The sequence below is a fragment of the Ceratotherium simum genome, chromosome 12, assembly GCF_057802395.1.
Source record: "Ceratotherium simum simum isolate JZ-2026a chromosome 12, ASM5780239v1, whole genome shotgun sequence".
Lineage (NCBI taxonomy): Eukaryota > Metazoa > Chordata > Mammalia > Perissodactyla > Rhinocerotidae > Ceratotherium > Ceratotherium simum.
In genome coordinates this window covers 61,158,551-61,170,812 of record NC_141911.1, presented here as the reverse complement: position 1 = coordinate 61,170,812, position 12,262 = coordinate 61,158,551, and the positions used below count along the sequence as shown (strand labels likewise).

Genomic DNA, 12,262 nt, shown 5'->3' with positions numbered 1-12,262 from the left:
TCTCAGTTTGCTTTTAGATACATGACCTGGGATTAGAAATTGCTGTAAAGCAGAAGTTATAGGGACTGAACCAAATCAACACTGTCTCCATGACAAAACTGAGGAGCTTATTTTAAAAAACTAAACTCAGGGCCGGCCCCCTGGCTTAGCGGTTAAGTGCGCGTGCTCCGCTACTGGCGGCCTGGGTTTGGATCCCGGGCGCGCACCGACGCACGGCTTCTCCGGCCTTGCTGAGGCCGCGTCCCACATAGAGCAACTAGCAGGATGTGCAACTGTGACATACAACTATCAACTGGGGCTTTGGGGAGGAAAAAAAAAAAAAAAGGAGGAGGATTGGCAATAGATGTTAGCTCAGGGCTGGTCTTCCTCAGCAAAAAGAGCAGGATTGCATGGATGTTAGCTCAGGGCTGATCTTCCTCACAAAAAAAAAAAAAAAAAACCTAAACTCTAATATAATTTACTGCTCTTCTAACAAGAGAGGAAGGCAGAAAAGGCCTTTTCAATCAATCAAATGTAATAACTATTTATTACATTCTGATATCTTAACTACTAACTTTGTAAGAACCATAACCGGGTCACCTGGGGTCCTTTTATTGTTATCCCAACAACTTGTGACTACGGATCATCAGAATACATTATTTAATTTTCTTAACAACTAATTTTTAAAAATAAAAGTTAAGAAAACATTTGACAGCTTTTCAATTTATTTTAGGTTTTAAATTGAGATAAACAATCAGACATGACAAAGACAGCAATTTTGGTAATTGCTGGATGATGCAGACACCTGTGTAGTTGGGGCTGTAAAGGAATTTTTATTAGGTTGATAGAAAACTAGAATTGAAATCAGTTGCTGAATTTAAATGAATTACTTGACCTACAAGCTATGTAACCCTAAATTTCTCAATGCAGCTGCCAGAAATCTATTTTCCAAATGGAACAACAGATGGTTTTGAACAATACTGCAATACGGCAATTTTCAGTTATTCCAAAGTGTTTTTCTCTTGCTAAAATTATAAACATAATTGAGAAAATAATTTTCAGATTTTTCTGAAAGACTCTGCTATTTTCAAAGTGAAAAGCAAGGTTTAATGTCCTAGTGATTTTTTTAGCATGATCTTTAGAAATTACTTTATTTGCTACTTTTTATTTAGCTAAAACAGCACATGGCAGAGTGTAACCTTGTCCTCATTTTAGAAATAACCTAATCATCCCACAGTGCCTGCAAGCACTTCAAAATGTATCTTTCCATGGGATAATTTCCAACTCACAGTATGCACTTAGTTCCAAACTTTATCATTCTGGAGGATTAGACAAATGGGCCTATTAAGCCTAATGTGAAAGATACTTTAAACCTATAAACCTTTGTACATAATTGAAAAACTGCTCATTCCTTCAAATACCATTGTGAACAAAATAAATACAGCCAATTCCGAATGCGGCTAACCCCAAAAGAAGCTTAACCTTTCAGGTGAAATCATCGCAAGTTCCTTAAACTGTTCTTGGCAAATGACTCAGCATCCTACTCAGTGATGTAACTGAGCATGTCTACAGGTCCTCATTCTCCTTCCCTCCTTTGCAGCCCATCATCTTGCCAGTGCTGTGCAATGGAGTGTGGGTTCTGGATCTGGACCACCTGAGTTTAGTACTGGCATCATCACTTATGACCCGAATAGGACAATCTAAACTCTCTCAACCCTAAATTCCATTTTCAAAATGCTAATACTACTGACCTTAGAGAGTTGTTGTGGATTGAATACATTTAGTCCACACACACACAAAGAACTTTAAACATGCCAGGTATATGGTAAACGCTCCATAAATGTGGCTATTATTATTATTATTACCCCTTTCTTCTTGTCTTGGCCAAAGAAATGTCTCTCTTAATGCCTAGGCCACTTCAAGGTCCAAGTCTCTTCACTGTCTTGCACTGTTAGTCTCACACCCACCCCGTACCTTCCCCCTTTGTCCAAGAACATGTTGGCTCTCTTGGTTGTGAGCAAACCCTGCTCACAAACACAAAACAAACAATAAAAAACTTCACATGATTCAGCCAACACCCTTCATGGCTACTTCTCCACGAAACTTATTTTTTAGAAATAGTCCACATTCATTTCCTCCATTTCTCACCATTTACTCCTTCTGTTTGCAGTTTCACTCCTGAAGCTGCTTTCTCAAGAATCACCTAATTACTGAATCCAGCAGCATTTTCTCAGTCTTCCTATTTCTCAACCTTCCTACCGCTGATGGGATCTCTGTCTCTTTTGCAACTGTTCTATCTTGCCTTCTGTGCCACTGCTCTATCCTTAATCTTCCTCCCTAACTACTGCTTCTCTACCTTAGCTGGTTTCTTTTCCCACTCCTCCCATCTAAAGCTGTATTTATAAGAGTTCTGCCCATAGTCTTGCACATTTCTCTCTGCACTCTCTCCCAACTGCTCCACTCCCATTATTTCACTACCACGGGACTCCCCCAAATCCCAAGACTTAACTTTCAAGTCACCACCTCTAGTTCTGCCCACCAGTCCCTCACCACTCCAGTCCTGCCTCTCCTGATCAACACTCTAGTCCTGCCTTTCCAGATCAGTGAAGATGTCCATTTGGTTGTTCCACCAGCACCTCAAACTTACCATGTTCCAATCAAATCTACCAGTTTTCCTTCTTAATATTTCCACTTTTGTTAATTAATGGCATCGTGGTTCTTTGAATTACCAAGGTCAAGACATCCAAATCATCTTGACTCTTCCCTCTCCCCAACGGCTCATAACAGAGAGCGTGTGGTTTTGTGCATGGGCTCTGGAAGGAGACTATATGAGTTTGTACCCTGACTCCCTCACTTCCTGCCAGTGTGACCTTGAGCAAGTCACTTGGCTTCTCTAGCGTCAGTGTGGGCTTCATAAGACAGTTGTGCAGTTTACATGAGAAAATGTATGTAAGGGCATAGAGGGTTAGCATCTGGTAAGCTATGATGATGATGATGATGACAATGAAAAAGAAGCTCAGTGATCTGTTCACACCCTTCTCCTCACATCTCACATAGACCTTATCTATGTTGTCTCAAGTAAATGTAAACTCAGAAGGCCAGCCTTAGTTGTAAATGTGTAAGTGCCTCAAATTTTCATTAATCTCGGCCACAGCAATCTCAATCAAGACCCAAAACATATGACATTCCACTTAAATATCAATGTGCTTTTCTCTCACAGCATACTAAATAAGAATGTGATGAGAATTCAGGAACCGGCCTTACTTCAACCCGATTTCAAATAATAGTCCGTAAGCCATATGGTCAGAAATTAAAATCACTCTCAGTTCTCAATAATGCAGAGTAAGTTATCAGTAACTAACTAAAAAATCTTTGTTGTCATTATCCTAACCAAACAACCACCCTGCAGTCACCTGTCCACATTTCCCCAGGGAACTGAAAACTAATTTTGGCCTTAGAAAGATATAAAGATTATAACAATTATTGGAAAAAATCAGAATCATATAATGTTTTACAAAGTCAGTATGTTATGATCTTTTGCTTTGTATTATCAGTGCCTTTGTAGTCCTGCAAGAAAGCAGAGATGATTAAATACTTTTATGAATGTCTATCTAAATATTTACCGCATTTAATTACATGTCTAGGGGGCCATTACTAGTAGAGGCAGTTATCCTGAGAGAAGCGTATTTATGTATTGTTAGATGTCTGTAGTTAGTCATTTTTACAAAGAAAGAGAAGGAGAATTACCGCTAAGGATTGGAGCTCTCTTGTTTCTTCCTCCGCTGCTGAAGCGTGATATGACAGAACCTACAGCATAAGAAAAGAAGGAATACAGGTTATACAGAAGAGGACTACCACATGCAGACTACAACTGCAAACTTGGGATTCTGCTAAACCTTCCTGGAGAGAGAACTAGACTCCTCAGAATGTCAAATCTTGTTTGCTGCTTTCTTCACCAGAGAGCAAATCCCAGATTTCGATTCCATTGCTTATTTCAGAAAACAAAAAGTTATACTCCCTAAGTTCCAAGAAAACTCTTGCCACTTTTATTCTGACATTGTTGATATACCAAACACATTATTTATAAGCCACACTATTTGGCTTAAACTTGGCAGAAAATTTACTTTGTATTGCCTTTTTAAAAAATATACTGACTTTAGTTGTTTCTATTTGTCTACAGAATTAATAAAAAAAACGTTGCGGAGCTGGCCCAGTGGTGCAAGCAGTTAAGTGCATGCGCTCCGCTGCGGCGGCCCGGGGTTCGTGGGTTCGGATCCCGGGCGCGCACCGACGCACCGCTTGTCAGGCCATGCTGTGGCAGCATCCCATACAAAGTGGAGGAAGATGAGCATGGATGTTAGCCCAGGGCCAGTCTTCCTCAGCAAAAAGAGGAGGATTGGCAGAAGGTGTTAGCTCAGGGCCAATCTTCCTCACAAAAACAAAACAAAACAAAAACAAAAACAAAAATGTTGCATAAACTGACATTTTTAACATTGATATTTGGAAAGAAAGTAGTCTAGAAGTGACTCTCAGATGAGGCCAATAACCACTGTAGAATTCATGAAGAAAAACTGAGTGGCTGGGATATAATGTCACACAGGTTCAAGGATCCCTTTACACTTGTAGGACTTATGAGCTGAGAAGAAGAGTACTAAACCCACCCATTAACAGGTGAGGACACCTAGGAGCAGTGATTCTCACCCAGTGAGACGACAGGAGGGCCTAGGACCCAGCTTTCAACTCCTACTCTAGTACACTTTCCATTACCCTAGTTGAGTTAAAAAGGCAGGCTTACTATCTTCTTATAATTTAACTTGAAAATCATTAATTCCCATTTTCAAAAGTGATAACTTCTAAGTGAAGCGATAATATTTTAGATATTCTATTTAACCAAGGTAGTGGTAATTAAAACATCTATCATATTTAATTTTTTTTTTTTTTTTTTTTTTGCTGAGGAAGATTTCCCCTGAGCTGATATCTGTGCCAATCTTCCTCTATTTTGTATGCGGGTCACTGCCACAGCATGGCTGACAAGCATGGCCGATCAGAACCCGCAAACCTGGGCCGCCAAAAAGGTGTGTGCAGAACTTTAACCACTTGGCCACAGGGCTGGCCCCTTAAAAAATATTTTTTAATGTTCATTTTCGATAGAGACAACATAGATTTACTAAAAACACAAGTTTTAGAATCATTGATAAAAAGGTAACCCATTTTCAGACTTTAAATGGTGAGCCAAGTAATGCAGCAATCCAAACTAGTTTTCCTTAAACCAGTCTTTAAAATTTTAAGCAATTCAAAATCTAAAGCCAAAAGGTATTTATTGTCTACTATCTTGTGTTTCAGAGCATTTATATGTGCTCCTTCGGATCTGTCTTAGCATTTGAACTGTTAATCACTAGGAAATCGCAGGAAACTTGGAGCTTCTGTCTTCTGCTCACGTGAAATTGATGGGTCACGACTCCTAACCTGTTGCTGCTGACACCACAGAGGCAGTTTGTTGGGAAAAGCTAAAACTGTGACCAGGAATTAGTCTAATATAAATAAGTGCAATGCAACATGGATAAATGAATAAAGGAATAACAACATGCTAAGCTCAAAAAGATTAATTTTATCACACACTGAAGATAAAAATAGCACCTTACTCACAGGGTTGTAAGGATTAATTCTGTTAATACATATAAGCATTAGAACAGAGTAAGCATTTGATGGAGGTTAGCTATTATTATTGTTATTATAATAATATGGCTTCCAGGTCAAAATAATTCACTGTCATAAGAAAACCTGAGGGGTCTGTGTCCTTAGCTTTTATCCAATGGGCTCATGAGAAAAGGAAAATATTTTCAAGTTTGAACCTATGATCACAGAAATGACTTCCCATAATGACCTTAAATTGAAAAATGTTTATACTAAATGAAAGCCTAATTACTCATAGCATATATGTAACAAAGTAAAGCTTAAAGTATAAAAATAGAAATAAAAATTCCTCAATCAGGAAAATATCTAGAGATTTTGAACAAAATGATCCGATGTCTGGTATTTGCTTCAAAATAATCCAATGGGAGGGGAAGAAGAGTTCCAAGGAGTGAGGGTAGAGATGGAATGATACTGGCCATGGGGTCGGCAATTTCGGAAGATGGCTGATGAGTGCATGGGGGCTCATTAAGCTATTCTCTCTACTTTTGTATATGTTTGAAATTTTCCATAATAAAAAGTTTTTTAAAAAAGAAATAATTTTTAACTCATAGCTGGCTTAGATTCAGTTCTTCAATGCAAAACCATGGGAACTGTAGAAAAAGATTAGATAAAAAATTATATATATATACACACACACACATACATGTATATGAAACTATATGTACACATATGTATATGTGTGTGTGTGTGTGTGTGTGTGTGTGTGTATATATATATATATATATTTGTGTATATATATATATATATATATATATTTGTGTATATATATTTGAAACTGTGATTTTTCCCTGGTTTATAATCCAAGGTCTCTTACCTTATATAATACTATAGCAAAACTGTAAGAATTATACATTCACCTTAGAAAGTAAAGGGTACCATCTTGGTATTGATAAATCTTGATGTATAATTTATAACTTTCTAGCTCATTAGGTTCAGTATTTATTTATTAGGGGTTAGAGGAAAAGTTATGTTCCAAATACCAATTCCCACTGACCTCAACTAGGTATGAGTAGGCAAACATTCAAATATATTCACACAGTTTTGTCTCTAGTACAAAAACTAGAGACATTTGTACTTTCTGAAGTCTATTTCCCTAAATTGGTCTATGATGTAAGAAATTTCCATGTTATACAAAGCGAGCATTTTCAAGGCAGTTAGTGACATACATCAGGCGAGGGCTGGCCCCACTTGGGTAGGCTAGCCCTAGCTGGGAGGGAGCCTGCCTGAAGTCAGTCCCCCAGACCAGTTGTTCACTCACTGCCTGCACGTTCAGAATCACTCGGGGAACTCTGTAGTAATACAGATTCCCAGCCTCTACCCAAGGCTTACTGAATCAGAATTTTCAGAAGTGGGATCCATAAACCTGTAATTTGAAAGAGTTTCTGAGTGCCCAGCACAGTGGCATAGCAGTTAAGTGCACATGCTCCGCTGCGGCGGCCCGGGGTTCACCGATTCGGATCCCGGGCGTGCACCGACGCACCGCTTATCAAGCCATGCTGTGGCAGCGTCCATATAGAGTAGAGGAAGATGGGCATGGATGTTAGCCCAGGGCCAAGCTTCCTCGGCAAAAAGAGGAAGATTGGCATCGGATGTTAGCTCAGGGCTGATCTTCCTCACAAAATAAAAAAAAAAAATACATAAAAAAAAAAAGAGTTTCTGAGAGATTCCAAAGTAGCTAGTCCAGGAGTTTAAACTAGTCCTGATTTTCACTGATTTTTTTTTTCTTTTCTTCACTTCGGATTCTCTGAGTGCTTAGTGTTTCTGTTTTTGTTTTTTAAAAATGTGTGAACACCACTGCTTGCATGGAGAGATGGGGAGGCTCAGGCAATGGGGAAGGGACAGACAGGCCACAGGGGAAGTAGACATCTGGGAATGGATTATTAAGGTCAAGGATTGCTTTCTGCCAAAAAAGCAGAGGACTGAAGGGAGAACACCCTGAGTTTTGGTTTGGTCATATGAATTCTTGACAAGTTTCTAAAATATTCTGGGTCTCAGTTTCCTTAGCTGTTTAAATGATCATCTAAATCACATGATTCTCATGAGGATACAATGATACAACAAACAGCCACCACGAGTTGTTAGGAGGGAAAGGTAGAAGCTGAGTGTTTGGCTGTAGACCGAGAAGTCGTGTAAGCTTCATCCCACCTCTAATGTGACCATTTGCTTGGCCATGGCTCTCTCCACTGCTTCATACATCTGTGTGTTCTGGATCCCCAAGCCACAAAAGATGACAAAAGCTTCCAGAAACTGCTCATCATTTCGGTTGAAAGGCTTAACCTTGCCAGTATTCTCGTCCATCTTATTAACAAGTTGGCAAACCCCTGTAACGATCCAAGAAATTGAACAAATGTTATTATGAATTATCATAGTCTTTATTAACTGTAACACATACCCCTAAAGATTATCTTATACTTTTCTCTTAGAGTGCTTTGCATCTCCAAATAAGCAAACGAATGCTCACAAATATAAGATAGAAAAGTACACTAAAATAATTTACATGAGAACTCCTTTCACATAGTCCTAAATGTATGTTGCCAGTGTTAAAAAAAATCCTAGAGTGCTATTTTCTTCCAGACTGGGTCACGAATTTTACATCAGTTGAGTCCCCAAAGACAATTTGTCCTTTGGAGACTAATTGGATTTTTGTACACTTGCCAAGAGAACAATTTTGATGCACATCAGAATTTTGGGTCAGACAGATTGCCTTTCCTTACTGAGAAAACAGAGGTTAAAAACACAGTTACATACAAAATAGAATGTAGAAAACAGGCAATTCACAGACAGTCTCAAAGGTCAAATATGCACCTCTGCATCCAGGAGGATCATATTGGCAGACAACTTTTGATACTGCAAATAAATGCCAATAAAAATGACTATTTACTTAGAAATAAAAGCAGAACTAATGTTTGAAGAAAATCACAACCTCCCAAGTCCTGGCCTCTCATACAAAGTCAAACGTGTAGTCAATATAAAGGGAAGATTACATCAATGTTAGGGTAAATCTTTATCAAACTAGTTGTTCTATAGGATTCCTAGCCAAGTGGTCTCTCTGTGAGGAGTTTGGTGACCTCCAACCTCTGGGTAAAACAAAGTGTTGTTAAAGTCATTATCTCTTTTGTCTCTAAATATCTGATAACAGACTTTCCTCAGGTGACCACCGTGGGGCAGACATTGTGCTAAATGCTTTCGCACACACATGATCTCGCGTCCTCCCAATTTATACTGTGAGGTAGCTCTGACCATCCCCATTCTACAATGAAGAAACTGAATCTCGGAAACGTTAAGTAATTTGCTCAAGGCTACTCAGCTAGTATGCTTATGTCTAAAATTCAAACCTCAGCTCGGCTTTGCCCCAAAGCCCACTTTTCACCACACGCTGTTGCTCTGTGCCCTTTACCTCCGTCAGATCCTTGCTAGCAGTCCGGACTGCACCTAGCTTGCCCGCACTGTTGCCCATGCTGCCCCCTCCGCCTTCTCTCCTGTTTTCCCAGTTGATCCCTCCATCTCTTTCACAGTGAGCTCCTGGAGGCCTCCCAGTTCCCAGCTGAGGTGGGCACGTCTCTCTTCTATGCCCTCAATGTGATCACTTGGCGTATCATGGTGGATTTTATTTCTCTCTCCCTCTAGACTGTACATACCTTGGTCTTAGAGATTTTATTTTTTCAATTCCACTTCCTCAACGAGCAAAATGCCTGGCATATAGCAGGAACTCAGAAAATGTTTACTGAGTTAATGAAAGAATGCAGGATTGCGGCTGTGACCCCAACTATTTTCCCATGAAGACTGTAGTCTGTTATCTCTTATTTTTCCTGGAGCACAAAAGGATTTCCTAGAGTCCACGCTGATGCATGGCTGCACATTAGGTCCCTTTATGACCACGGGTGTGCAATTTCTTTATTTTTAACACTACAAATGATCTGTACTCTCTTTTTATGCTCTTTTTTGTTTGTTTGTGGGAGTTTTTTGACTTTAGACAGTAAAGATATCCTTATCTATCTGGATTAGTACTGTTGAGATTACTTCTCCAACACTTATTCCATTATCAAGAAAAACTTTAAACAAAACACAATGAATTTGGACACTGCAAGTAGAAACCATGATTAAATGGCAATTGGCCCTCACTATCTTAAAAGAACATGTCCCTTGTATGGTAAAAACACAGGGTTATGTCCTCCAACCTTTGTGAATCTCCCATTATAAATATGGAACTGTTTATATAGCTTCTGGCCATCTCCCAAACCACATTTTCTTGCAAATCATGTGTTTCATGCCCTTATCCTCACATCACAATATAATTTCCTTTCAATTCTCACTCAAGTTTTCTCCTCCTTGATGGCCATTTTTCATAAGCAATATTTTTCTTTTTATCATTTCATAAGAATTACTGCATGTATGAAAGGAAAAGACAACAAGGAGGCACTGAAATGTGGCTACCTGGCAGTCGGCTAGGCTTCTGACCTGGCTATGTAACTCTCTCCTGAACAGCAGTTCAAATCTATGCCTCAGTCACAATGAATGAATACATTGAGGTATTAATTAATACTTCTAGAATGGAAAGGTATTGAAATGGAATGCTAAGCGTACAAATATCAAGAGTTGGCTATAACAACCACAGCTCAGAGCACAACAGCTAAAGTGTGTCTCTGTTACAATCCAGATACAGATATAGACATATAGACAGTTAAGCTCTATCAAACAAAATACTCAAGTTAAAAAAGAAAGCTATGAAGAAGAAGGTTTATAACAAACCAACAGGGTTCTTTGGGAAAATTGAAAGCTTGGACCCATTTACAGATGGAGTTTTCACAACTTCTTCATTAATGACCAGAAGAGTGGATAAAGAGTACAATAATGAAATTCAAAACTGGTCATTTCAGATGCCACATCTACTAGTAAGCCATACAAAATCAGAATCACTTACATACAAAAACAAAGTAGTTAATGCAGAACCAAAAAACCAAAACCACTCAGTAAAAACCAATGAATATGTACAATCATAAAATAAAATATTCAAAAACATATTAGGAGAAAACCAAGAAGTAGTACAGTTACATAGTAAAATATCAGTGCTACTTAATATTATTAGAGTTCACCAAATACTTGTACAGACATTATTTCATGTGGTCATCATGGCAGCTCTGAGGGGCTAAGTTGGCATTGAAGGCATCTCTCGAAATGATGCTGAAGGGACTAGATGGTTTCTAAAAGCACACAATTATGTTTCCTTTTCTGTAATTCCAGGGATCAGATGTTGTTACCTACCACAGTTTTCCTCCCAGCTTTTTGGCAGAGCAGGGAGTCAACTCTTACATCCTGCTTGTCGTCTCATGTCCTCTCTACCACACAACATGGACTCCAACATTAGCATCCTGTCTTGTTAATATATGACTTGCCCTTATCACCTTTATTGCAAATATTTTTTTTTGCACTTGTCATTTGTCAATTATCTTAATTTGAGAAGTTTTTATTGCTGTATAGTGTCTTGCTTTTAAAAGAAGCTTCCCCATTTTAAGATTACATATAAAACCATCTTTTCCCCTAGTACTTTTATAGATTCATTGTATCACATTTAATCCTCTAATTCAACTTAATTTTTTCCCCAAATTGCTAGTAGATTCTTACAATACTTGAATAGTTACCCATTCTCTAATGATTTGAAGTGTCACCTTAAATACTAAATTCATACTTATTTCAACTATTATGTACTTTTTTCACATGTTAATATTTTTGAAATCAGTATGCATCCTAATCAATTGCTTGTCATAGTTTAATTGAAATCATTTTTTTCTTTCTTGAAGATACATAAAATGGTGTCTTTCAACCAATGTCATCTTAGAAACAATGAAATATACTCTATTACATACAATAACACAAATATATATATATACCAGACGTGGGTCCGCATTTAGACTTTCCGTTGTGTTCCATCAATCATGCCATCTCTTGTAGCACACATGATACACACTTTTAATTATGTTACTTTTATAGCATTACTCTAATTTCTGATAAGGCAATTCTCTATCCATCAACTCTGATTCTTTTTATATGTTATTCTTCCAGATGAATTTTATAAATGTTGGTCAAGAATTCCCCTTCCCCCTGAAAAAAAAATCTTACAAGGATATGTCTTAAAATTGATGTAAATCTAATCTGGGGACACTGACATCTTACAAAATAGATTGTTATCATTACGAAATGTTATATCAGTTCACTTACTAAAGATTTTTAAGTTACTCAGAATTTTCCTCATATAGATGCTACATATTTCTGGCTTAAGTTTATTCCTTGTTACTATTGTAAATGGGACTTTTTTCCATTATAATTTTCTAACAAATTTGTCTTGGCATATATTAAAGTTATTTCTCTTTAATAATTTGATAACTAGGCACTTTTTAAACTTTCTTTTTAGATAGGTCCTTCTGGCTGATTCTCTTGGGTTTTCCCATTTCACAATTCATATCACTTGTATGTTATTTTGCCTCTTCCTTTTCTATGTCTCGCCGTATTTCATCCTCTCCTCTCATCTGATCACTTTGGTTAGAATTTCCTTTGGGCAATAGCTTTTTTTTTGTTTAAATGACTTGAAAAA

The 12,262-nt window shown here is 37.9% G+C and overlaps 1 protein-coding gene across 3 annotated transcripts in view; it reads right to left on the bottom strand.

The window, feature by feature from the left end:
- The window catches only part of PDE5A (phosphodiesterase 5A), a 132,438-nt gene that overhangs the window by 43,731 nt on the left and 76,445 nt on the right, over positions 1–12,262 (bottom strand). For all 3 annotated transcript variants that reach the window (XM_004426537.3, XM_014784550.2, XM_004426538.3), the window contains exons 10-11: positions 7,819–7,994; positions 3,727–3,786 (exon numbers count right to left, since the gene is read on the bottom strand). In XM_004426537.3, the coding sequence (XP_004426594.1) occupies positions 3,727–3,786; positions 7,819–7,994 (236 nt within the window). The remainder of the gene's footprint in view (positions 1–3,726; positions 3,787–7,818; positions 7,995–12,262) is intronic.